The sequence below is a fragment of the Homalodisca vitripennis genome, chromosome 5 (genome assembly GCF_021130785.1).
Source record: "Homalodisca vitripennis isolate AUS2020 chromosome 5, UT_GWSS_2.1, whole genome shotgun sequence".
Classification (NCBI taxonomy): Eukaryota; Metazoa; Arthropoda; class Insecta; order Hemiptera; family Cicadellidae; genus Homalodisca; species Homalodisca vitripennis.
Window position 1 is genome coordinate 49,949,785 of NC_060211.1, and position 27,892 is coordinate 49,977,676.

The 27,892-nt window shown below is 31.9% G+C and overlaps 1 protein-coding gene across 2 annotated transcripts; it reads left to right on the top strand.

Moving 5' to 3' along the window:
* The first annotated feature begins 5,677 nt into the window (after positions 1-5,677).
* Positions 5,678-27,528, top strand: LOC124362137 (cytochrome b5 reductase 4). Of its 2 annotated transcripts, XM_046816365.1 has the most exons (9): positions 5,678-6,143; positions 7,361-7,630; positions 12,062-12,232; positions 13,577-13,677; positions 15,229-15,358; positions 19,627-19,739; positions 21,539-21,878; positions 25,797-26,076; positions 27,418-27,528. In XM_046816365.1, exons 1-9 carry the CDS (start codon positions 6,128-6,130, stop codon positions 27,509-27,511), a joined length of 1,515 nt encoding a protein of 504 aa, XP_046672321.1. In that variant the 5' UTR covers positions 5,678-6,127; the 3' UTR covers positions 27,512-27,528. The 2 variants fall into 2 exon arrangements, with proteins under 2 accessions (XP_046672321.1, XP_046672323.1); XM_046816367.1 differs by lacking the exon at positions 7,361-7,630 and having other exon boundaries at positions 5,685-6,143.
* Positions 27,529-27,892: the final 364 nt, after the last annotated feature.

The following is a 27,892-nucleotide window of genomic DNA, read 5'->3' on the forward strand; positions in this document are numbered from 1 at the left end:
TCAGCTGAGCTTATAGCCATATTGCAAGCAACCTTCACACTCGCCACCATCAGACAAAAAGACATCATAATATTCTCCGATTTTATTTATTTATTTATTATTATTTCAACGGCATCCGCCAATATACAATAATTTCACATTTTCATGCAACTTAAATATAACATCAACAAAATAAATAACAAACTAATTAAATTACAGAAAGTAGTGATTATGCAGTGGAATAATAAATAAGTATTAAGATTTGTGAAATAATGTTACACAATAGTGAAAAATCACAAACATCATCTCCAACTGATATTAAGGGGAAAAAAACTCTACCACTCATTACTGTTGCAGTCTCTTTTTAAGGTGTGCGATGCTGTCATAAAACATATCACCACCGGAAGGAATGCTGTTTCCACGCCTATGAAGTCGAGCAATAGGACCGTGATAGCTGTAATTGTTTGAGTGGTGGCAGGTTGAAAACATATTCCTGGATCTGGTTCCAGCAGGCACCAAGAGGGATATCCTACTCAGAAGCTCTGGTGAATCGATCGCCCCGTTGATAAGCTTGTGCAGGAAAATAATATCAAACATTCTCCTTCTGCACTCCAGCGTAGGCAGAAGAAATTCCTGCTCAAGTGCGGGGACAGAGACCTCCCGATAGGCTGCACCTCTCCGGACTCCTTGAAAGTCTGCAAAATTTGTTTTGAATACTCTGTAGTTTGTGAATATGAGATGCGTAATGAGGGGACCAAACAAGAGTACAATGTTCCAGATTAGGCCGAACTAAAGCCTTATACAAGAGCAGTAGTGTCTCGTCACCGAACGTCCCTCTAGACATTCGAAAAATGAATCCTAGCATTTTGTTTGCCTTCAAGGATACCGCATCAATGTGTGCATCGGGTGACAAATTTGTAAGTCTCAAACTTACTCCAAGTCGTTTATCGAGGTCACTCGCTTGATGTCGCCGGATACAGTGTAATTGAAAGCAACAGGATTCTTCAGACGACAGAAAGGTGATTGTAAGACATTTGGTTGAGTTAATGACCATCTTATTATCATCGCACCACTCAGCAATTAGGTTCAGATCACGTTGAAGATTGAGACAGTCATCATGAGAGTAAATTTCTTTGAATATCTTGAGGTCATCTGCGAAGAGGAGATATATTCCGATGATAGGTGGCTGATGATGTCGTTGACAAACAAGTTGAAAAGAATAGGGCCAAGCTTGGACCCCTGTGGGACACCTGAGGTGGGAGGAAATTCCTTCAGACAAATGGTTTTCCAAGTTTGACCCTCAGCGAGCGTCCACTTAAATAGCTCTTGAACCATTCTAGAGAGAGTCCGCAGAAACCATATCCTTCGAGCTTGGAAATCAGAAGTGAGTGACTAATCTTGTCAAATGCCTTGGAAAGGTCTAAATAAATGCTGTCCACTTGATGTCTTCGATTAAACGCAGAAAGAATATAGTCTGTGTAGATGACAAGGTTGGTCTGGGTGGAACGAACCCTTGCAAAACCCATGTTGTTGGGGGACAATGATACTCTTTATGTCATTAGATATCAATTCCATCCAGCACTAAACCTTCCACAACCTTAGCCAAAGCAGGCTGGATGACGACTGGCCTGAACCTGGTGACATCAGTAGCATTTGGTGTTTTAGGAATCGGCACAACATAACTGGACTTGAGTGCTGTGGGAAAGATGCACAAGCAGCCATAACAGCACTGAGTAACGTATACAACTACTCCAAAGGGAAGGTATTCCGGTGAGTTATCATCCATAATGTAATAGACAGTTCTTTGTTTAAAGGTTATTTTTTGACAGTGGCAAGAACGTCACTTTTTCACTGGGTTCCAGCACACGTAGGTATTTATCATAACGAATATATAGATAACCTAGCAAAACAAGCCATAGCAGACGGCACAAAATTGTTCAATATTTACATCCCAACATCTGACTTCAAAGCCTATCAACAAAGGCAGTATGCAGTAGCATATAAACAGGTATGCCAACGTACACCAAAAGCGGCATGGTACAAAGAAATAGAAAGTGCGACAGGCCATAGCCCTTGGTTCATCATGACAAAACTTCAAAAGGTGGGAGATAGTCAATGTAATTAGAATGAGATTTGGACATGCTCGGGTCAATACAAAGTTGTTTGACATCAAACAATATTTGACACCACTTTGTTTAAGTTGTACCCTCGCTGAACGAGAATCCCTTGACCACGTTATTCTACGATGCCCAGCCTACGAGTTTGCGAGAGAACCTGCGCTTTAAGATATTAAATAATCTACTTAGATCACATAATATGAATTTGATTGATATATTAAAACTTCATAACATAGAAATATACAAGGAACTCAACCAATTTTTAAAACAAATAAAAAAAACACATATAGCTTCAAAGACAGTACAACCAACATATATGTCTTCCTGGATATATGTCTCCCTGGAAAAAATAAATATTCAATGAAAATCCATAGTAACACAAAAAATAACATATGTATGGCAGAAGTTTAACCCCCAGAGAACCACGAGGCGTCTGGGAATTCACCCGAGCCTGTTTAATTAAACGAAGAGAGAGAGAAAAAAAAACTATAATTATAAGGACATTGTATAGACCATGAATACGCTATTTTACATTATACATAAAAAATTACATTTTTACATAATTTATAGTTACTCATTGTTTTATGCATCAAGATTGCAATAATTCAAATTTGCGAAAGGAACGGTCAAAAAGCAGCAGTATAAATTTTGATAGCTAATTGATAAAACCACAGCAATATGACTACATACGTTTATAATATTTATTTTAGATTCCGGGCATTGATGACCACCGTGTCTTTTGCCATATAAAAAAAATAATAATAATAATTCTAATCAAACTTAGCTTGTTTTATAAAAACTTATCTGAAAGTTATCAGTGAAAATTAAAAGTCTCGTGTTCATGTTCAAGTGTTAATAATAAAGTTTTTCTGTGTTATTTCACACCATAGACCACTGATTTAAATTTTCTAAAATATAGATGATTACATTATACAAGAAATATGCATTATAAATATACATTCATATAAAAATAATATTATTTCTTATCTAGGATATTCCCCTGCTTATAGTAAATAAAACAGTTTAAAAAATGTATTTCCATAATTAATGTATGTGTTATATATATATATATATATATATATATATATATATATATATATATATATATATATATATATTATAAGGTTTGAATATACTGGAGCTTCCAAAATGTTTAAAATAATAATAACATATTGTGTAGTTAGGGACGGCATACCACCAGCGTTACACAAATGCTGGGTATGCCTATACTTTATGGCTTATGGCGACTGTAGAATGTTTTCTCCTACCTGCTATCACAAAAATTCGAGTATATTAAAGTTAGTCTGCTAGCGCTTTGCAGTTAACCTGCAAAATTGTTAAGTATATTCTGCCTGACATTCAGTCATGACAGATTTACTTGAAATCTATCTTTTTCTTGACTTCGAAGGAATATTTTAATTTAGTTTTGCATGTAACAAAATTTTCCTTGGTAAATTTGTAATACTAGTATATAGTACGGTATGGCTGTCTATGACTACTTCTTGGCGGAAAGAAAAAAAATTGATTTATACAATATAAGTATATAGCAACAAAATGTACCTTCATTAACGATCCTTACATGGGACGTAAACTAGGCTCTAGGATTTATTTTGGTCAATCTATTAATATTATTTCTTTGTTTTATGAACTCGTTACAAAGTGATAAAACAAAGAACGATATCTATTACAAATAAATCACGTAAAAAACTAAAAATAGTCGTTAAAAGTATAAATTCATCACAATGTTAAAAAGTTCATTTTATTTATAGCACATTAATACAAATCCTCCACATGTTAAGGTTCTAATAAACACACAAAACTTACCTGATATAATATTACTTGTGTGTTTTAAAACAAATTTTTATCTATTAGAAAAGTGTACATGCTTTTCTTAATAATAGTGAGAACAAATATCATTACAAATAAAAATAATAATAGATGACAGGATTGCCATGGAAAATGCATTTTTTATGCAATAAAAAATTAATCATTTAAATTCTGACTTCAGGCATAACACTTAAGAGCTTTACTATGAAGCCTTATATTCAAACATGTAATATATATTGATTGTCATTGTTCATTTGATTAAAATTAATGTAACAGCGACATAAAAATAATAATTTAATAAAATAATATTCGCACTATATTTATGTAGCAGTTTTGTGTGTGACTTTTATTTGTTGATATAAAAATAAGAAATGATATAATATTACTTCAACTAGAATATTATTACACACAATTTATAATTAATAAACTGTACAAAAATATATATATATATATATTAGCTTTAGAAATTTTTAAAATGTACGATCTTCTAAACAAGTCATCTGCGGAAAATGTTATTTAAAAAATAAAGATATATTTTGTTTTATGTAACACAGATTAAATTTATTCAACTACCAAGATATGTTCACAATTTAAGTTGTTTTTAGTTATGTTCCTACTTGAATATTCAAAGGTACTAATGTATGCCGATAAAGTTTACATAATTTAATTGAATATAATTTAACTACATTATTCATGAACTCGGAATTTAAAACTATGTGCTCTCTAGTAATTCTACAAAGTACATATTCAAATTATCAAAACAGCGTTACAAATAGAAAATTATTTTGAAGTATTTAAATGATTCTGATTCTTACTTTTAAACATAACTAACACTTTCAGACAATTACCTATTCCTTTGAATACTACGTAATGGCTAGGTGGTCAAAAAGAAAGGAATCGCCGGTCTAAATATTGAGCTTGTTTTACTGTTTTCACTAACATTTTTATATTATTGCATTGTTGCTTTATTTTTTTTCAAGTTTTACTACATAATTGTGCGTGGAAAATTCACAGTAAACCCATTATTTTATTAAAATTTTATAGACATTTTACAAATTAAAGTGTCTATCTGATTATGTTTACATGTAACTATACTCGCGTTTTTTTTTCTTACCGTTGTTCATTATAAATGAAGTTTATAAAAATGTAACTTTTTGTCTATTAAAAGCCATATTTGTACCGTTACTCTAATAAAATGTCACACGTTATTGCTATCTGGAACTAGCGCTTACTTTTCAGTACTTTTCGAAGGATTTAAAGATAAAATTTTCATTAATTAGATTACATTTTTAATTCTTTATGTAATTATTTGTACTTATAATTAAATATCCTTTATTTAAGAATTGGTTTTGAATCTACTTTTATTGAAAAGAAATTTATTAACAACAGTATATACTAAAAGATTAAGAATTACCCATAACTCATTTTTAAAGGCATGAGGCATTCGCAAATCAGGGTGACCATTGGAAAATGTGCAGTTTTTGTTTTTACAAATAGCCTGGACAGCAATTATTGGAATCAACAACAATACAAATAAATAACTAGTTGTATTTATTACCAATTTAAAACGTTAATGGATTAATACGCAACTGATGAATCTTATGATTCAATCCGTTGTGCTTTAATATTCTACCTCCAACCACATTGTAGTTTATATTCGTCTCAGGTTTATTCAAGGTTTATTATTGAGTATAAACTTTGAATAGCTATGAAGGCGCGTTAAAATTCTCCAATCATTAATGTCGTCTGCTTCAACCAATACTAGCTATAGTTTATTTGTTTTGTCTTTTCATGTTTAGTTTTGACAGGGAAGATGAAAGTCGCGAAGGAAGATATATGGAAATAAATATTTTCATGTGTTTAGATTAAGCTATTTAAAAATCGAACCCCAACATTTCCGTTTATGTGTATTAGTATATTTGAAGTGTGCAATGGCTGTACATAATTATATTTGCAGGGATAATTGTTATGATTAAAGAGTGTTAACCTCAAATTATGCCAAGGAACTTAGTGTTTCTAAAATATGAATATTCTCGGACATTCTTCTCCTTACACTCTTGTCTGTGATATAGTATGAGTATTGCAACAGATTTAAATGTAATAAACGATGAAATAGTATTATTTTAATGCACTGGCAATAAAAAGGAATATACAGTAGCCAACTTTGCTAATATTCAGTACATTTGTATCAAATCACAGAGGAAATGTCATCAGCAACAGGTACAGTCTACTTTATTTCTATTTTAGGTTAGCAATAAACATTGTGAAAGAATCAAATGCTTATAAAAAATTTTACTTTACGGAGGTATTGGGGAAAATGGTAGCCTATCTTTTTATTAAAATAATCCTTCAGAATATGGTATGATTGGTATTATGTACCAAATAATAGAGTTTGTATTAGTTATATGTTAACTTTATTGTAGTAACTCTTCTAGGATTATTATAGGCTAATAGCCTAAATAAATAAACTTATATGATAATAAGATCTAATGGTATATTATACTTGTTTTGTAAATCATCTTATATAATGGAGAGTAAAAATCGAAATTCCTCTATCTAAACTTTTAGGGCAGAACAGACCCAGTAGGTATGACTGTTTTCATATTGTTAAAAGCTCTAGATACTATTGTAAACGTAATCATTATTTTTTTCTTTACTCAGTAAAGAGATGTATTTGAGGTAATTCTGAGCAATTACTTGGTCAACCCCAAACTTTTTCATATTTTACTACGGTCATAAGGATGTTCTCAGAAAGCAAGAAACATATAATTCAAGCCCCGCAATGCCGTCCTGCAGGTTACCGAGCGATAAGAAGGTTCAAAGTCCACGCGATAACAGTGGCTTGCGGGAGACGCGTGGAAGGCCAGTTGTGACAGTACCGTTATGGCTAGTGGTTCCTCCGATAATCCTTTTTTATGTGACAGGTGTGAGAAAACGTTACTTAGTTTCACGGTTTCAAGTGAAGATCAAGAAAAGTTTGCACCAAACTTTGCCTTCTAGAATTTGATATTTTACTGATAGGTTCTATCTCGAGGGATGTTTTTCTTCCTTCGGTGCTGCCCTGCGCTGATGGCTGGAGGCACTTGGCTCAACTCGATAACAACTAATTAATTTGTAGCTAGAAATTTAAGAAAAACATTGTGCATTAGGATCAAAATTCTGCTCATTTCAGTATTATTTTTTATTTACGTTAACTTTCCAGGGCCTAAATTATGTTTTTTTTTAATTTCACATACATCTCTAGATAATCGTAGTAAAATATGAAAAAGTTTGGGGTTGACCAAGTAATTGCTCAGAATTACTGTATATGATAATTCGAGGGTCATTCAATACTTAAAGTTACAAATTAGAGAGGAGACCGTTTATTTTTACAAAACAATACTTTTTTCTACTTTTCAACGTAATTCTCTTGAAGATTTATGTACTTCTTCCAACAGGTTACAAGCATTTTTTATTCCGGCCGCAAAAAACTTTTTATCTTGATATTTGTAATATTCAAGACTTTGGCAACTCTGTGACACAAGAAAAATCATTCTTCTTAAATATTTCAAGAGAAGTTCCGTTCCAAAGAGTTTTAACTGTGCAACATTCCTATTGCGCCCAGCCTAGACATAATTCTGTGATATGCAAAGGCGGTTTGGTGGTAATGTCTGGAGAACTGCTGCACAAGACAGGTTCTGATAAGAACATGAAAGCAATCAGTTCAGGTAACAATACAGAAATCATTCTATTGATAATCTTGTAGCTAGAAGAATACGAGATCAAATACTCTCTCCAAGCACTAAAACTGGGTTAGTGTTTATTAAACAAAAAGTTTTTATTTTCAGACATAAGTTTTGACAGAAATAAGCTGTAAGAGGCCTGTTTTTACACTCAGCATAAGATTTATGCGACTAAGAAGCGTAGTAGAAATAATTAAAGGTTCCACTAGATTTCAGTAATTTTCTCTAGCACTAACTTTGCATAATCCACATAGACAAATATTCTGTAAAACAATATTCTTCAATTTAAGCATAAATACATTTTTAAACCTACAGTATACAGGCTAGATAATTATGTCCTGAAGATATAAAACTAAGAAACTATTGTTAGGTGATCAATATGGTTTCTTTAGTACTATACAAACTGCCAGTTTTTTAAAAATATCTGAAGTTATGTTTCTTAATTAATTCTAGGGTGTCAGTATTACCCTTCTCAGAATATTGTTTTGTTGAACTCTATCACATGTTTAGTTTTGTAACAAGTTTGGCTATGGTTTATTTTTATCTTAATTGCTTTCACGTCTTTTACCAGAGCCTGGTGGCTGATATCATCGTTATTGAAAAAGTGTCTTATTTTATTAATACATTCTTCAGATAATTGTCTTGGGCCTTTTCTTTATTTCTTAATAAGTTCCTTACTAACAGTCAAGCCAAAGTTTTCTTCAATTAATCTTTTGAGTACTGCTTTCTTCTTAGATGGACTTATAGGTAGTTTATCTTGTGCTTTTTTTATTGTTTTTCCCCGTGCGCATGGGCTTTTAAATGTTCCGAGGTAAGTTTTAGTATATGCTTTGATGTTTTCATAATTATTTTTCTTTAGCTACGGCTTTTCTTTCTGTAAAGTTGTTTTCTTTCCCTGTCCTTGCTTATTTTTTGTTTCAAAATTAATTAAATAAATAAAAAAATGCCTTTATTCGTGAGCGTATTTCAGCAAACAATTGTTTTTCCAATTATTTCAGGTAACTGTTTTTCCAAATAAAACTAACAAAACCCACAAACTAGTTGGTATTGATAAAAAATTCCTTCATCTTGCCTTTAAAGGACAAATAAGATACAATACTTGTAATATGTTTGGGGAGGCCATTGCAAATGCTGGGACCAAAATAAGAGAAGCCTCTTCTTCCAACTTCCACCCTCACTTTTGGAAAGTGAAGCTTTCCATCTTGGCAGGTGCTTCGTTGAGAGACCACCCCCCGATACAAGAGTTTCTTGCTGAGATATTTTGGTTCTCTAAATTTGAGAACCTTATGCAACACGTCAGCAGCCTACATAGTGCCTCTATGGGAAGTAAATTGAAAGCATCCTGAAAATGAGAGATATGATCAAAACCGTCCCAGGTTGGAAATGAACCTGATGGCATAGTTCTGCAGTTTTGGATTCTACCAACATCTCCTCTCGAAATTCTTTTCTCATAATCAGGTAAACAGTAATACAAGACTGACAGGACTAATGTTTGCACAAGCCGTAGTTTTGCAGTCTCCGGTAGTAACATTTTGAATCTGCACAAACCCTTCAACCTGCCTATTCAAGTAATTATTCCATTTCCAGGGTCCTTTTTCACGGTTTCTCTATCTATACATTTGGCCATTCTATTAATAAGAACCATGATCTGAAACAAAACAAAAGAAAATAAGTTAGGTTATGTGGCTCTAGTATAAAATCACCAAAGAATGAGCTTATACATTATGTCATGTCTGCTACAGCTTAAAGACTTGTCACGTCTGTTACACTTAATAAAGTATTAGTTACCATTAAAATTTTTAAAAGGTGTATAATAATAATAATAATAAATAATAAATAAATCTAATAAGTTAGATTATATTAAAACTTAATTATTATTTTAATAATGAATGTGACATAGCAACTCAATAAACAAAGTTTTGGGTAAAATATAATAATAATTACCTAAAAGAGTTGAAATTTTGCAAAATTTTTCTTGGATCTTCTCACTTGATGTATGTTGCAGTTAAGCTGGCCAATAATAGCGGCTCATTATTTCACAGCTGATTTCAATAATCAATAACTAGCTGTTTCAGTACAGACTGAAATCAATTATAAAAATAACATATGTAAAAAAATCATTGTTTTATTTATATTTATGAATGATATATGGATGTTTGAACATTAATTTAAGTAGTTGAAACTATAAAAAAATGTTTTCATGAGGTTTACTTAATAAATGAATGGTTGTAAAATAACATTTAATACCCAAAATTTCTGAGTTGATGATGAAATGTTGCATACAAATTCTGGTATTTATTGGTATTTGTGGGTTTCCTATGTAATGAATGCCCTATACTCATTTCTGACTTCCTCATTGTCATTATATTAAAAAACTAAAAATCCGCTGTTGTTTTGACCCTTATAGTAAACTTAATGTTAAAGGATACATAGAACAACTTATAATTTGTAGGAATTCATCTTTAGATGTTTTTGCCGTAAAGCTAAATGATGTCAATACACCGTAACCGTAACAATCTTCAGCGCTCTTTCTAATTTAATCTTCAAAGTAAGCTTTTAAATGTTTGTCCCTACAAGTTAAAATGAAGTTCCCATTCCAGCCCCGTGAGTTTACTCATAAATTACTATAACAAATAATTAAGTTGATTGGAGGCATATCTCTGCTAAACTCTTATTTCTGGAGATTTAATTTCTTTAACTATTTGAACTGTTTTTAGAATTGGCACTTTGGTGAAAGGTGATTTGATATCAAAACTAACATTTTTACCACATATTACATTTTTATGATTTCCATGACATCAGTATATCCCATTCTATCAACAATTTACAGACAAATTAGGTAAACTCATATTTTGATTAGCCAATACAGCTGATATTAGCTCGAATTAAAATGCTTTCATTTATGTAGACTATTATGGCAACCAATATAGGAGTAGTTATGGGTCAGAGGCAATCCAGTGGAGCTTTCTGCTATCTCGTTGTTAGATTTCATTTCTTTATTTACTTATGAGATAATAACTTACTTTTAGCAGAATTTTAAACCATTTTTTAATATACTATTATCGATTTTCTCTTTAGTCCATCTCAATAACTGTACTATTGCATTTCCTTTATCCACTGGGTAGAATTATTGTAGAATCATCCTGTTTTAAACCATGCAGAGTGTTTTAGCGCAATTGTAACATAGTACCAGATAGTTTTTGCTTCTACATGTATAAAATCTTTAATTGTAGTTTCTACCGTTCGCTGAAATAAATTAAAACTATTTCTTCTAGGTTATTTCTTATTTTATATTGGTCAATATTTTAAGTAATATATACAATTATTCGCAATTATTGTTAAGTTTCAGATTTTATGACACTAGTTTTTTTACTAGTATGTAATTCATTAGAAAAAATAGAAGAATGTTTCTATAAATAAAATCTATACATAATTATTTTCAGTAATTAACATGTTTTCTCCAAATATTAGGATGTACATTCAGTAAGAAAAAAGTTTAACCGATTTTGTCTATTCTTCGTACGTTATAATTATTTAATTAAAAATTGATTTTCTTAACGTTTACGTACAATTTTTACTGGCTTATTTTACATCATTATCTTAAGAAATTAATTCTTTACAAGTTTTGTTAAAGAATTTTACGTGTTTGTTACACATTTAACAAAAATTAATCTACTTCAAACCTAAATGAAACTTGTTTTTGGACACCGAATTTTGCGTATTTCTTCAGATATCTTAAAAATTACTGCAGCTAGAGGTCTGGTACCAATTTTATTCAATTTTTCAGTTCAATTTGCATAATATACATTAAATTTTACATCCTGGGTAACGCCCAAAATAATTTAATAGGGCTCCCTTTTAACGGTGGCACTGAAATCTGGGCGAAATCTTTCACCCTGTATAGCTCGCTAACTAAGCGTTTCTGGACCTATGTGTATATGAACTTTTTTCGTTATTTTCACTGTAAGAACAAGTCCTGACAGTTTCTCCGTTTCTTCATGGGACACCCTGTATATATATGTTAGGTTTTATATATATATATATATATATATATATATATATATATAAATAATTTATATAAAGCATTTTTAAGTAAAACACTCCAAACCGTGTAACAAAATAATTTTGTCACAGAAATGACCTGTACTAACCTTTACTAGATGTTGAACCAGTGACTTTTTTATTGGAGGAGTTTAGTTTCGCTCCCTAGGCTGGATGGAGACCAGAATGGAAGTGAACTTTCCACTTTGACAGATTTTGATTGTCGCTTCTGGTTTAGAAACATTTACTGTACAGTCAACACCATTTCACAGATGAATTTATGGTTTTACTTAGTCAGCAAGTTGGGTTTGATAACAGTTTTACTTTGTCAACTGATAAAGCTCGATACAGTGCTATATTGGTACCTGTTTGTAGGTAATCCTCGGAACAAAGTTGCCCTAAAACCAGGACACTCATTGATGGATTGGATACGACTTGGAAATTCAGGCAATGATTTAGCAGGGACAGGTGGTGCATACTTGAGTGTAACCAAAGCCCAGCTTGCAGAGCACAACAAACAAGATGACGCTTGGCTTTCCATAAGAGGTAAGTATAAATAAAAAAACACATTTTATACCCTTTAAAACACACCAATCGAAGTTTAATTTTCAGTATGACATTAAGATAAATAACCAAAATATAATGGAGGTAGAGGAAACTTGTTTCCTAGGTCTAATAATAGATCAAAATTTAAGCTGGAATCAACATGTACAAACCATAATAAAAAAAGCATCATCTGGCCTGTACGCCCTTAGGCAAATGGCAAACCTTTGTAACCAGGATACTTTAAAACAAATTTATTTTTCTTTAATACATTCCCATATAAGCTACGGGATCAGTGTATATGGAGCTACTTCAAATAAAAACCTTGAAAAAATTCTTATACTACAAAAAAAATCAATACGGTTAATTCTAAATTTACCATGGCAAGCAACCGTTAAACATTTATTTGCACAATTAAGAATTTTAACTGTTTACAGTCAATACATATACGATACAATAACTTACACAAAATTTAAAAATATACCTAACTATACCACTCATAGATATAATACTAGGAGTGGTATAATTTTTGAAAATCATAAATTAGAGCTGTTTAAAAAGAAAACTGAATACGCTGGTACACGATTTATTCAATACATTCCTATTGACATAAAAAATTGAAGGAATCAATCCGTTTAGAAATAAATTAAAAAATTATCTCATATCACGATCATTTTATTCTTTTGAAGAATTTTTTGAGGGCTTGGGCCATTAAACAAAAATAAAAATTGAGTTGATTTTAGTTGCTAAAATTAACAATATTTATGTTAAGTTAACATAAGATTTTAGATAGGTTAACCTGTATCTGTGATGATATTAGTCTATCTGTATTTGTGACACTATTCTGACTGTATTTATAATATTACAGCTTTGAATAAAGATCTATGACTATGACTATGACTATACTTATTTTTGTAAGTAGATATAAAACTAAGTTTAAGTAAAATTTCACATGTGATTATGTTTAGACACGTGTGCCACGTGGGTGTAGGAAAGTATTAGAAGTCAAAATAAAGACTTTAAAATGCTTTATTTCGTGAACAATTACAGAATTTGCATCACTAATTACATTTTTTTAAATGGTATAGGTTAATAAAATAGAGAAGAAAAACAGTTAAAACTGAGTAATAGTCAAGAAAGATCTCCCCCTGAAGAACTCGGCTAAAGAGTAAAAGTTCCAATATTTGAATTCTTTTTTACTAATTTCCTCTTTGTTTCTATTCATGACAATTTAAAACAAATATTGACCTAACAATATGCAGGATTTTTATTTTTGAGATCACTATATTGACTTATTCAACTTGAATAGTATATAACCTTTTAATACATTACTAGGTGTTGTTTCAGGAAAGGTATATAATGTAACGAGATATATGGATTTCCACCCTGGAGGTCCGGAAGAACTAATGAAAGGAGTTGGTACTGATGCAACCAAAATCTTCAATGAGGTTTGATTAATGTTTCATTTAAATTTTATAGGAGTAAAAATTATCTTAAAACTTACCATCATATTTGTTTTTAACTAGAGACGGGCTATTAGTTAAAAACAATTTAATTCCGAATTATAAACAAACATTGTGGTCTTGATTCTTTATACTAATTTTGGTACCAATTCATTTGTTATTTGTAATTAAAAATATAATATGCTAAATGGGTTTGTATTGTTACTGTTAAAGCAAATATGGCCACTAGGAAAGGTCAGCCTAAAGTTTCAAACCACTTTTACACTCTTAATCGTGATAAAACATTTTAACATATAAACATGTACACACACACACACACACACACACACACACATATATATATATATATATACATATATATTTCTTATATAGGACATATTCATACAACAACATAAATTATGAAATAAATAAAAGTTAGCAAACTTATTTTATAAAATGAAAAGGTTTGTCATGTTCAGATTTTCACCTTCACTGTAACGGGACCCATGTTCCGACTTTAGGACAGCTGGAGTAATAGTAATGCATGTCCACCACATCAATTTGTTACCATGATATTTCCAAGTGTTTGGAGAACAATTTTTATCTTTGGTTACAATTCGTACAAGATGTCTTTTCATTAAAAGTATACAAGTGACATGATTATCCGAAGTTGATGGGAACACTTATTTTTCCTGCAAACAAAATTTCAAATAAAACAGACTAAAGGAAAAGGTATTTTCGACATTTGCCGTCTTTCAGTGATACAAGAGATCAGTAACACTACATTTCGTTGTCTGCAATTTGAACTCTTCCTCAAGTGGATAACTAAACTAACACATAACTACAATCTAGGTTAAAATAAAAAAAATTATACCAGATGACAATAGTTCTGTACTGGCTGACTAGTTTCTGAAAACTCTATTCCTGTATTCTGTAGTTCAATTTAATTAATTAGTGTCTTGTTTTATTAAGTGCATGTTTTAGAGATAATGTGCATGGAGGTGATACACAAGTTGTTTGTTATGGTTCTTGACTTAATGCGACTCATAATGCTCTAGTATGATTTGTTTATTTTAAGCTGGGCTGTAGTTGTGTTTTAGTTCAGTTATCCACCTGAGGATGAGATCAGACTGTAAATCTCAAAATGTAGTGTTAAAAATTTCTTGTATCACTAAACCATGGCAAATATCCAGAAAAATCCTGTTTCCTTCACAATCCTTCCATTGCCAAAAACAAACTTTATATGAAGCGGACTGATGTTAAAAATTTTCTTCCATTTGGTAATGACATCGAAGAATTGGGCAGTAGCATCACGTACTCTTTGCAGCGAGGGTCGATAGATGTAATCAATTCATAATGGAAAGCAAGCTAATAGTGTATTAGCACTGTCTAATAATTATAGTGTACTTTGGATAACCCAGAACTTTAGATAACTACATTCAAGATTATCGTGTTGCTAGTGTATACACTTTGTGAGAACTTTAAAAAATCTCCCCAAGTAAAGGAAGTAGTACTACTTTCCAATAAATTTTATAAATTATTGGTTTTGGATTTCAGGTGCATGCTTGGGTAAACTATGAATCAATTCTTCAGAAATGTGTCGTGGGCCAACTAACAACAACCTGTGATGAAGACATTGAAATTGTACCAACGTTAAGCCCTCCAGAGACACCTACCAGGTCCAAATGTATGTGTTTATTTGAAATAAAGTTTTTGGAATTTTTCAATTGAAAGATTAATTTGTGAAAAAAAATATATAAAGTTGAATAACATTTGGTGTATTAATTTGTATTTATGTATTAAAGTCGATCAAACCATGAACAGTTATAAATATTTTATATGCATGCAAAGTATTGTATGATACACTGAGAGTAGCTGTGGATATTTTCCTTCTTGGTACAATTTTTCATCATAAGCTTTCGGCCTTCAACATTTTTTTAGATTTAGCAATAGGAGTTTTTTGTGGTCTGGATGCTGGCCATTTTTGTGCAAGCATGTGTCTTCCTGTATTTCGTTGTTAATCCTTTGTCTACCAATCCTGAGTGGTATGTGGGAACATGCTGTATATAGGTATCATCTGGTAGAACTGTTACGGCACTAAACAGTATTCCCTAAACTAATTTGTAATGTGTATCTTTACATCTTAACACATATATGATGTTCTCTGTTTAACGTTTATTATTGATGATGGATGATTAAAAAGGATAAAAAGATTGTGAAAATTTGCCATCGTTATTTATTACACAAAAATAGAATTCACACAACACGTTTTGAGGATTGGAATCCGTCCTCTTCTTTAGGTGTCAATAAAATTTAGTACATAAGGTTATTCAGGCATAAACATGGAGGTGCGAAGAGTGTTTTATGTAAAATTTTTTAATAATGATCATGAGATGCTCATTATTAAAAAATGCGTATGAGATATGCTCATGAGATGCGTATGTAAAATAATCAGTACTAAGGTTAAGTGTATATCTGTATTAATACTGTGTGCACTTGTGGGATGTTCTTGTGAAATGCAAAGAATCAGTAGTCTACTGAACAAAATAAATAAAAATTAGATGGTCTGAATTTATCAATATGTGCTTTATATTTTTGCATTCAAAAGTGGAACATCTATGATCTTCCATTATAATTGCACTCCCAAAAACCAGACCGTAAATCTGCCCATGAACATAAATCAATGTATGGTAATGAACTCACTACAGTTAAATATTCAACAACAGAACAAATTGTTTATACCACTGTTGCTCAATATTTCTTCTCTTACCTCAACTGGCAAAGCTAATCATTTTAGCCATAAGTACGAGGGTCATCCGAAAATAAGTTCTGTTTCATGGTAACTATTCAAGCGGCGAGCGAACAGCACAATACGCATGCGTGCCGATTCCCAGCATGTCTTGCGTATGAAATAACATCATTTGCAGTGAAATCATTGTAGAATGCTGTTTACTGTTCAAATTTGAGATGCTCAAAACAATTCATCATCCCACCGACTGCTATCAGTTGTCCGGTTTTTGACAGCAAGGAACGTTCCAGCAGTGGATATTCATAGACAGATAAGTGAAGTGTATGATCCTAATGCAATGAGTGACAGCAAGGTGCAGAAGTGGGTGAGAGCTTTCAAAGATGGTCGGGGAAATGTCCATGATAAACCGCGATCTGGCCAGCCATCAGTAATCATGGAAGATTGGGTCAATGTCGTTGATGAAAGATTCATGAAGATCGTTGATTTACTACGTCATCATTCATTTCATTACCATTGGAATTTCCGACCGTAAGTAAAATAACATTACACAAAATTGTCTCTGAACATTTGAAATGTTGCAAATTGTGCTTATGTTGGGTTCCCAGGCTGCTTACTGAGGAACACAAAATGAGTTTTTGGTCCAATATCATGAGGAAGGCGATACACTTTTAGAGAACATTGTCACAGGTGACGAGACATGGGTTTCTCACATAACTCAGAAACTAAACGCCAGTCAATGGAATGGCATCACACAACATCACAAGTTGGCCAACGTCACAAAGTCAACATGCAAGGTTATGGTGACCGTGTTTTGGGATAGAAATGGAATATTGTTAGTCGAGTTTATGGAATGAGGAAGAACAATAAATGCAGCCGCTTATTGTGATACTCTGACTAAACTTCAACGTGCAATACAGAATAAGCAACGTGGCCTATTGAATATTTATGCGGAGTTCTCTTGTTCCATAACAACGCCAGACCTCACTCTGCCATCTAAACCCAAAATCTCATTAGATCAATTGGTTGGGAACAGACTGCCTACTATAAAATAAAAAATATTTTATAGTAGTTTATTATAAAAAATATATTTATAGTACGTACAGTCCAGACTTGGTGCCAAGCGACTTTCACTTTTCATTACCTAAAGGAGTTTCTCGGCGGTAAGCACTTCCTCACTAATGACATGGTAAAAGAAGCATTTAAAGATTGGTTATCCTCACAGGTGACAGACTTCTATAACATTGTCATTCAAAAAAGTTCATAGAACATTATGACAAATGTTTAAACAAAAATGAAAACTATTTTGAATAATAAAGAAAGAAATCAGGAATCATATAAAACAAATTTCTTAAAAATATTTTGTTACTTATTTTTTATAAGAAATCGGACCTTACTTTCCGGATAACTCCAGTTTATTGCGTGAGTCCACCAGAAATCCTGCAATTGAAATTTCTTTACCTGCCTAATTACGTGACAATAATGTATTAAAAAATACATTTCATGTTTTGGAGAAAGAGTTTTATAAATTGTGACACAAAAGTTCCTTCAATTTGTGAAGTTTCTCATTTTTGTTTGTTCATTGTTTACTGACAACATTCAAAAAGATATACAAACAGTTTATTATTTTTTAAATAGTTACTATTTCCTCACAGGTTAAAACAAGTCGCTTGCGCCACAGTCTACACAATGTAAGCAAAACAACATAGCACCATTGGTCTGTAAAAGGTAATGAGAAGAGGGATTATTAAATTTAAAAGGAATTATTTGTGCAACAAAGAGGAAAAAATATTATAAAATGAGTAGTTTATAATATTTAATAGTTTTGGAATCATTACTAATTGATATCGTGGTAGTATGAAACCAAGTACAAGCATAATTGTAGATATTCAGTGTACCAAATGTTGAGCACTTTAGCTAAACAAACAGTTTCCAATATTATTGCAGAAACAAAACTAAAGATTTCGCAAATTTAATGTTGAGATTAATTCAATTGGCTGTCAAGAAGAACATGTATTGGAGAAAGATGTTTTTCAGATAACCTGTGTCATCCCAATTGTCATATAAAAAACTGCTGTGCATGTAACACAGTACTTCCTCATTAAGCACAGTAGTCTTATGAAGTGTCATGATTCTGATGTACTGTACATGACAGGAGGCTGTGGCACAAGAATACTTATGTAGGACTGATGTGAGGTGTGATAAAACAACATGCCCTGCAAAACCAGATCAAATTCTACCATCTATGCTTGTCTTTGTAAATTGGCTGCTGCCGTTGGAAATAAATAAAATAAATAAATGAACCATTCACAAGAAGCTGTGAATACCAATTATACACAAAATAATGCTATTCTTCAAATCCAGCAGCTTTTCAATTCTGAATGTTGACTTTAGCTCTAGTTCACCTTCCTCTTACTGCAGAGTCTGTACACAGACTTCAGTCCTGGAGTCATGTTCGTCTGAAGAGAAGAAATATGATTTCAGAAATTAGATTACTCTATTTTGTAATCTAGGCGTTTCTGATGTCCAAACAATGTAGAGAGTTTATTTTGAGCTTCTTCGTTGCATACTTTTTTTTTTATCTCCAGACAAATATGACTCTAGATTCCAGGAGTCAAGTCTGTGACAGTGTCAAATTTCCAGTGCCTCACTAAAAGGAAGGTGAACTGGAGCTAAACTCAACATTTACGTTGAGTCAACCCTTCCCACCATAGCTATGATACGTATTTTCAATTCTGTTCTAGATGATCTTAATTTCTTTGCCTTCAGCGGAGCCACCTTTTACTCCCATCTCATCAGCCAACAAATGTTCAACTAATTCCATACACCATTTCCGATTTCCACTGTACACTTACCACCCTCTAACACAATCATATAAAGCTATAATCACACACTCAACTCTGTTTTGTTATTGATTTAAGATTTTATTCCTGTTTTTCATAATGTTTTTATCATTATCTACAAGTTGTTATTAATTTGCATATCATTTCGCTAATGTTATGTATCTTCTGTGAGAAGTTTACCAGAGACATAAATATATTAAGAATCAATAAACTATGAAGAAGTTCTGCTTATCAACATTGAATACAATCCCTCTCATGCAATCATGTGATCAATACTCAGTCGTTTCAGACAAAACTGTCTCTTTGAAATGTGAATATATCTTTCATAAAGTAACTTTTTAAATATTGTTCAATATTTCTGTTTAGCTGGCAGTAGGCAGAACTGCACAACTTTACCTAACAAACCATACCAAATGGATTGGTTTCAACAAGTTGGTTCCATCAGCTTGGTTTTCTATACAAAAACTTGTGGACCTGATGTAAGTAAAAGTTACTCTGTTACAAATACAGTACTAATAAAGTATAAGAGAAATAAAAATAAATCATTACAAATAGGTTTTCAGTGTATGTATTGTTAAAATATACATACTTTATTATTTTCATAACCTATGCCATGACCATTTCATAAATCATCTTAGGAAGATATATGAAATCAATTTGAATAATACAAACAAAAAAAAGAGTAGTAGAAATCGTCCCTGGGTGAATTGTTTTAAAACAAATTTTAACATGAAAATGTAAGTTTGACACTTATTTAAACTATGTTTTTTATCAATATATTTACATTTATCCTGAAATACTTAATGCACAAAGTAGCAACAATGTCAAGCCATTTTGTGTCATAGCTAGAAAATGCAAGTTTAATAATAGAAAATATTCGTTGCAATTTTCTACAATAATTGACTTTTTGGGGATTTTGTGAATTTCAAGACAAGTAATATATTTTAAAATGCCCAAAAAAGTTTATGCCAAAATTGATTTGATAATTTTTTAATATATTTTTTACATTGTAAACATTTTATTGTCTCATATTTTTTTAAATAAAATTTACATTGCTTGCATTGCATATAAATTATAAAGTTTATTCTTTTATATTATTTCACATTTATAATTTATATAAGTACAAAATCTATGTTTTTTCACTATTTCAGTTTTTTTAACTAAATTGTTGCTGAAAAAGTAGTATTTCTAGAAATGTAGATTAAAAACAGATTAGTTATAATTTAAGCTAAACATTACAAAATCACTAAATGTGCCTGAAATAAGATAATGTATTATCAGTTTCATGGTTCTGTGAATAAACTGAACAACTTGTTTAATAAATATATTTTCATAGGAAGCATTGAAATAGTAGAGTTTTTGCTTAATCTTTTTAATTTGAAGTTTGTCTTCTGAAAATTGCATAAGATCATTAATGATATTCTATAAACAAAACAAAAATTAAAAACAAGAATCAATTACCTTTATATATTATAGCAATATGTATTTTTCTTCTTCTTTCAATACATAAGACTTTTATATCTGGTGTTCTCCAAAAACCTCTACTAAAGTTATAAAACAAAACACTTATTTAAATATTTTGTATGCTTTAACACATTGGAGTCTGGCTCGCTATTTGCTGTTTTTATAGCCTGGTCTGCGTAAATTAATTGGTTTTCAGATTTTTTTTTAGAAAACTGTTAAATATTATGTATATGATATTATATTTTCTTGAAAGTTCTATATTTCCTCTTTAAATTGATATGTAAAACTGTATTCCTATAAAATCTAATTAATTTTTTTTTAATTTCAAAACTTACCTTTTTTGAATAAAAATAAACTCCCGCATGTCTTGTGTTACTTGAAAACTAACTTTTGAATAAATAAAACAAGTAATTTCAGTTTTTTTAAAGGTATTTACTATATACATATTTACAAATAATTTTTAATTGCCAAAAGAATTTCAAATGCTAAAAAAAATTATTGTTGTAGACAGACTGACGACACGCCAGGCCATGTCAGTGGATAAACAAAAAGCCTCAAGCGGGTATGACGTAGTAGCGCCTAGCAGAATTTTTTTGAACTAACCATCAAAGCTGGCTTTCTAATGCATCAGACGGCACTCGAATGTCACTCGAGCAACTCCGTATATCAATCGGCAAAGCTGTGCTCGAGTCACGCTCGAGCGCCAGCCGGGGGTTTAAACAATGGCGCTCGGGTCTGGCTCGAGCATAGACTCGAATGTGTTAAAGTACTATCACACAAAAAACTAAATTCAAATTTTCATGTTTTTTATCAGGTTCACGTTCACCTGGAAAGCGAAGATCTGTTATGTATAAAAATCACCAACAGAGTGCAGCACCTGAGACTTGAATCTGCAGTCAGCTGGCCTTGTTCTGTGTTAGTCGACGGAAACGGAAAAGTACAGATTAAGCTCACAAAGAGGAAACCCGGTTTGTGGTCACGGTACGGTACTCTGGAGACAAGTCCCGAGAATGTGGCAGAGTACTGGGAGGTCACCATCGTGAACAGCTCAGTCATCACTCATGACACCAGGCAGATTGACTTCATGTACACTCAGAATGTGTATAACTACATCCCAGTCGGCCATCATGTGTTTGTCAAGGCAAACATTAACGGTGAGTAGTCTCGTGTTTAGCATACTCATTGAAGTTTAATAGAAAGAAAATGTGTAACTATATAACAGTTTATGAAACCTATATTGCATATGCAAGAGTTGAAAGAATCCTAAATCTTTTTCTTTAGCCACGACTGAAATAGGTAATGTGAATAAAGTTAATATATTCGTATTGCAGCTATGGTGGGAAGAGTTGATACAGACAGACTTGGACTCCAGATTTCAGGAGTCGAGCAAGTCTGTGACAATATCAGATTTTCGATCCTGCACTTAGTGAAAGCTAAAATAGAGCTATGGACCTAAATTCAACATTCGCATTAAAATATTCTTAAAATTTTGTAAATAATTCTAAACAAATGTTTCGATATCTGCAATCTGATTTCTTTCTCAAATGGATAAATAACCTACAACACATAACATCATGGTTAAAATAAACAAAACGGTGATTATTAAAACTGAACTAAAGAATACAGGTCACAATAAGAATGCACTGACTAACCATCCACAGAGAATTGACCAGAGGCCAATATAAAATGGCGATCGTCACAACAGAAAGATGATGGTGGTTAAAAAGAGGAAATGGGAGTCGGCTTTTTTATTATTGGTTCATTATAGATGAACTTCTCAAAACCATACTGTGAATCCACTTTGATTTATAAAAAAACTTTAATCTGTTTGATATTTTAGAGTTCCTTGTAGTGACCTTTTTCAAAATTGTCAATCAAAGTGGTATAATTTTGAGTGATTGGTTGGTTTGTTAATTTAATGCATGAAGTCTAGATTAATTTCCTTTTAAAGAAATGAAGTTCCTGATGTATTATGATGGCTTCATCCCAATTCATACAAAGCTCTTTGGACCAACAACGATGTGCAATCAATCATCTTTATTCATATTTGCACAGTAAATACAAGAATAGTGTCATATTTGATCTTATTTCTATATATTATTATTTTTCCTTAGTAGTACACTATTACTACAATACAGAATTTTAAACAATTTAAAAACAGAACAATGCAGTTACACACTCATTTATAATTAATTAAAATGTTTTATTACCACCAAACTAACATATTTTTTGCTGACATTTTAATTGTTGTGAGAAATAAACTCTTCTATAGAGTAAAAAGCAGCGTGTGCTAAGAATTTTTTCATCAAATTTAAAAAGGTATTAGGTTTTTTTTTTTATGATTTGGGGTAAATATTCAAAAAATTTATTTCCTTTAAAAATGGGTTTTTTTTTCAAAAAATAATTTATGAGGTTCAAACAATCTATGTGACCTAGTGTTACATCTATGGGAAGTATTAACTATTACAATTCTTTTATTGAGAAATACAAATTTGACTGACTCGTAAAATGTACAAACTGTAAACATATTAAGTTCTGAAAACACATGTTTAACAGACAACAACACAGACAGACAGATGCAACTCTTTATTTTTCTATTAGTCCCCTTTCTCGTGTTTTCTTTATTTTCTTTTATCCTAATGTTTAATGGTCTTTTATTTTTCACATATGTATTTCTTATTACAACTACATTTTATACTGTTAAGACAGTTTTTGGAATACTGTGTGCCATTTTTTGGTTTTATTTTTGCAAGACTTTGTCCAAGATTGTTGTGTATTTTGAACTCGGTTGTAATGTTGTATTGTTCTAATTTTCTACGTTAATTCTGGTACATAAAACATTATGAATACAAATTTATCTGTATTCTGATTTACTGACTCAGGAATGATTTATCTGTTTCGTTTACACTAATGTTTTTAGCGATTGAGGTTATCCATTGTAGCTGAGGTCCAATTCAACTTTCTTAAATTCCTCTTTTAATCCATCTTTATGTGAGCATAAGCTCTTTGTTCTGTCAAATAATGAGTAAGCCTTTCCTTCTTTGCAGATTTTTGTGGTTTGATTGATGTTTAAATATTTCCCTGTGTTTGTTTTCTTTAGAAAAACCATAGTCTTAAGAGCATTGCTATCTTTTAATACACACTATCCAAAAATGAAGCTTATTTTGGACTTCCACTTCCATTGTGAGGTGGATAGAAGGAGAAATGTTATTAATGTATTAATATGATCTAAAAACTCATTTAATTCTCTGACTCTTTAAGGAAAAACAACAAAGGTGTCATCCACATAACGCCACCAAATCTTCGGTTTTAATTGACCTAAAGCCAAGACATTTCGCTCAAATTTCGTTATAAATACATTGGCGAAAATAGGACATTGCAGAACCCATTACAACAATTCCCTCATATTGACAGTAAATTTGACCCTCCTTAAATGAAAAAAATTACTTTGAGTGTATAGTTCTAACAGTTTCATAAGAGACGCCTAGACTATTAAAAATAGTGTAATCTAGACGAACATGAATCCAGATTCCAAGAGTTTCTCTTTGACCGCATCAGATTCCAGACACTGGTCTAGATTCCAGACACTGCTCTAAGAGGGAGATGAAACCCAGCAGGGATCATTTCTGGCTGGTTTATACTTTCCAGTTGAACCTACCACTGGGCACAGCCAAAACCAATGTGTCACTTAAATCTGGGCAACCCTATGAATGTCGTCTAGAAGCGGCTCATCACTAACCACAAATGTCGAGATTCTGGTTTGCAAAGGCAATTCAATAGGTCTACTGCGGAAGATGACTGTTGGAGTTTGGTGGGGTTTGCTCCCTAACTATCAGAGGTTCTTGCTAGCCTCAACAAGGGCGTGCCACCCCCTGTCTGCTTTGACTGGAGAGGCTGGTTTCAGAGCTGGCCTTCCCTTCTACCAGGGGAAATGACTTTGAGATTAGTGCCCTAATTCTTCCTCATGGATCTCGATAGGAGGCAGCCACTACCTCCTAATCTTACCCATCCTGAATATCCTGTCACTCCGGAAGCAGCGCTAAGGTTCTTACAGGACTAAGTGCAAGCTTCTTGTCCTAAGAGAGAAAAAGAGGGAGGTGAGCTGGAGCTAAACTCAACATTCATATTGAATCAACCCTTCCCCACCATAACTACGTTATGTGTAACCTTCCACCAATAATCTATACGCAAAGGATTTATAAAATCAGTAATAAATAAGTGTAAACAAATTGCAATATAATAAATTGCACTTATAAATTCTATTTAAATTTTTTTATCACCAAGACTTGGTGAAGAAATGCTGAAATAAATTCTAACATAGTACAAAAACTGATCTTATAAATGTCTCAGCCACATTCATTGACCAACTTGATACGTCAGTCATTTCATTCCAAACTTAAAAACAAATTTTTTGTATTTGATGTGGTCTTAGTACAAAATTGTATTTTTAATTATTTTAGCAGACATTGTGTTTAAATTCGAACGTCTTTTTCTTTTCTTTGAATATATTCTCTTGCATAAGAAGATTTTGTCTGTTTACTGGGTCCTGGCAGAATGTTGACACTTGTAGATGTTTCCAAAAGATTCCTTGATCAGCAAAAATAGTGTGGAGAAATAGGTCATTTATAACAAGTTAAACTGGTGATCAAAATCAAAAGGAAGAGGACAAATAGCCTAGACATGTCCTAGACAAGAATCTTGTAATCCCAGTGGTGAGTACAGGGTGCAGGAGGTCATCTTAGCCAAGTGCATAGAGATCAAGTGTATCTATCATTTTAGTATTTATCATCTTGAAATTTTAATGAGATAAGAAAATCCTACAAGGATTTGTAACAAGGCAGGTGTTACAAAGATAGCTAAGTGAAATAAATATTACAAAAAACAAATTTATAATGTCTCACATCATTAGAAAATCATATACTTGCTATGGAAAAATTGCAGTGATTCAATTGATAAAGGTGAGTATCAGTAACTTTCTTCTTATTCTATCAAAATAATGTATCTGAAATCTATTATAGTGATTCATCAATCCCACAGTTGTGTCTATCTTGATGGTGCCGTGAATGTGACAGGAGAGGACGTGGTGAGGCCGTACACCCCAGTGACGAGTCTGGCCGGTATCAGTATCCCACCGGCCGGCTGTGTGAGGTTACTGGTCAAGGGCTACCCCTCAGGCACCTTGAGTTCTTGGCTGACTTCTCAACCCGTAGGCACTAGACTCCATCTCAGCCTGCCCCTGGGTTCCTTCAACGTACAACCCCTCGCTACCATCACTCACCTGATGTTGTTAGCTGCTGGCACTGGCTTTACGCCCATGATACCTCTCATCACCTGGGCACTCCGGTCCACAAGGTAACACATGAACACTCGTTCAGTCTAGTGAGTGGTCCAAAACATCATTTTGTTAAAAATGTTGTTTTGAACTCTATTGAGAAGTTTATTTTAGACCAATCTGTCAAAGTATCGTACTGTCTAAGTATTGTAATGATAAAAAAATTAATATAGCATTCTACGGAAATAATTTAAGAAATTTAAAAAGCTTCAAACGTAACAAAACTTAAAGATCTACCTTTTACAATATCGTTACAGACAAATGATCTGGATAAACAAGGGATATGACTATACATGTGCGAGTCACGTGTTACATGAGCCCGTTCTCATACATAATAATACACTTCATTGTAATAATTATAAAATGTACTTCTCTCAGTCTCAATCCTCAATTAAATTGGTAAAAAACTGATAATAAATATTCAGTCTTAAATTAGAGTAGATTTGATGAAATCCGACAGGGATGAAATGAAATGAAAAATGAAATGAAAATTCGTTTATTTAAACAGGCAAAGTTAGGGCCTCATGGCCCTTTCTTACACTTAACCTGTCTGATCAATAATTATTAACAAATATTAACCAAATTAATATTAACACTAATCTACCTTACTAAATACATTAAATTAAACATTAATCTAAACACTAAAAAATTATAAATATGATACTTCTAAATAAAAATAAAAAATATATAATTATACAATCATAACACAAAATAATATTACAACTTCCATCTCAACTAAAAGTGTGCTATGAGTCACCAGTGCACCATAATGCAGTTCCCTTGTTAAACTAGGTTCTAATTGTGAAAAAGCATATATAGGCTTTAACCACAGTTGGGGAAAGTCATCCTAAATAAAAAATTAGATTTATGATTTTTCCTGTTTTAAATTGTAATTGTAGCTTAAAAGTAAATGGAAAATTATGTTTTAAATTAAATACAATAATCGTTTGATACCTCAATTGTGTAAGCTGTATATCAGAATTCATAAAAATGTTTATATATCTTTATTTTGTCCTCAGCATTTTTGTGCTGAAACATTTAGATTTTTATATAACCTCTTAACTATTAAGCCATCCAGTCAATTTAGTGTCATCAGTGCCACTTTCGTGTTTATAAGTTTTTTTTTTTATGTACAGTTGGTTAATGATTTCTTTTACCATCTCAAAAGAAATTCACTACATCCTAGCAATGAATTCCTGCACTTCAGGGAATATTTTATTGTCAAATATCAACTTTTACAAAGTGAGTTTGAGTAAGTATTTTTTCATTGTCATATAGTGAATAGTTAGTGTATGGGTTGAATTATTACGTTACAAAGATGATGTTTACTGACATTATTTTTATTATGTTATGTGTTTTAGATCAAAAGTCCAGCTGATATTTTTTAACAAATCTGAAAAAGACATTATCTGGCAAGAACAGTTGAATAAACTGATGGCAGACAACGCCAGGTAAGGTTTTGGGCTAGAAGAATGTTTTACAGTTTGTCACACACCTAGGAAGAATTATTATTCGAGATCACAAAATTAATTTAGCTGAAAGTTTATATTTACTAAAGCTGTATAATTGAGTTTTGAGAAAAAGATCGACCCCTATGTTTATGATTTTTCCATCTGTGCATCTACTCATGGTAACTTTTTTACACATAAAATGTGCATTTTTACGAAGTTTTTGTAATACAAAAGAAGTCTAAAAATGGTTCTAACATTTTGTATTTAATTTTTTACCATTTCTTGACATGCATATTCATGAAACTTCTTGTTCAAAAGTTATAAAAGATTAGACAATAAGACAATAGACAAATATTTATTGTACAATACGTTTTCTGGTATCACA

What these genes read in the sequence shown, in the direction of transcription:
- LOC124362137 (XM_046816365.1), top strand. An exon ending in CAACCAAAATCTTCAATGAG is followed by an intron (nt 13,678 to 15,228) that starts GTTTGATTAATG and finishes TTTGGATTTCAG; the next exon opens with GTGCATGCTTGGGTAAACTA. An exon ending in CAAAAACTTGTGGACCTGAT is followed by an intron (nt 19,740 to 21,538) that starts GTAAGTAAAAGT and finishes GTTTTTTATCAG; the next exon opens with GTTCACGTTCACCTGGAAAG.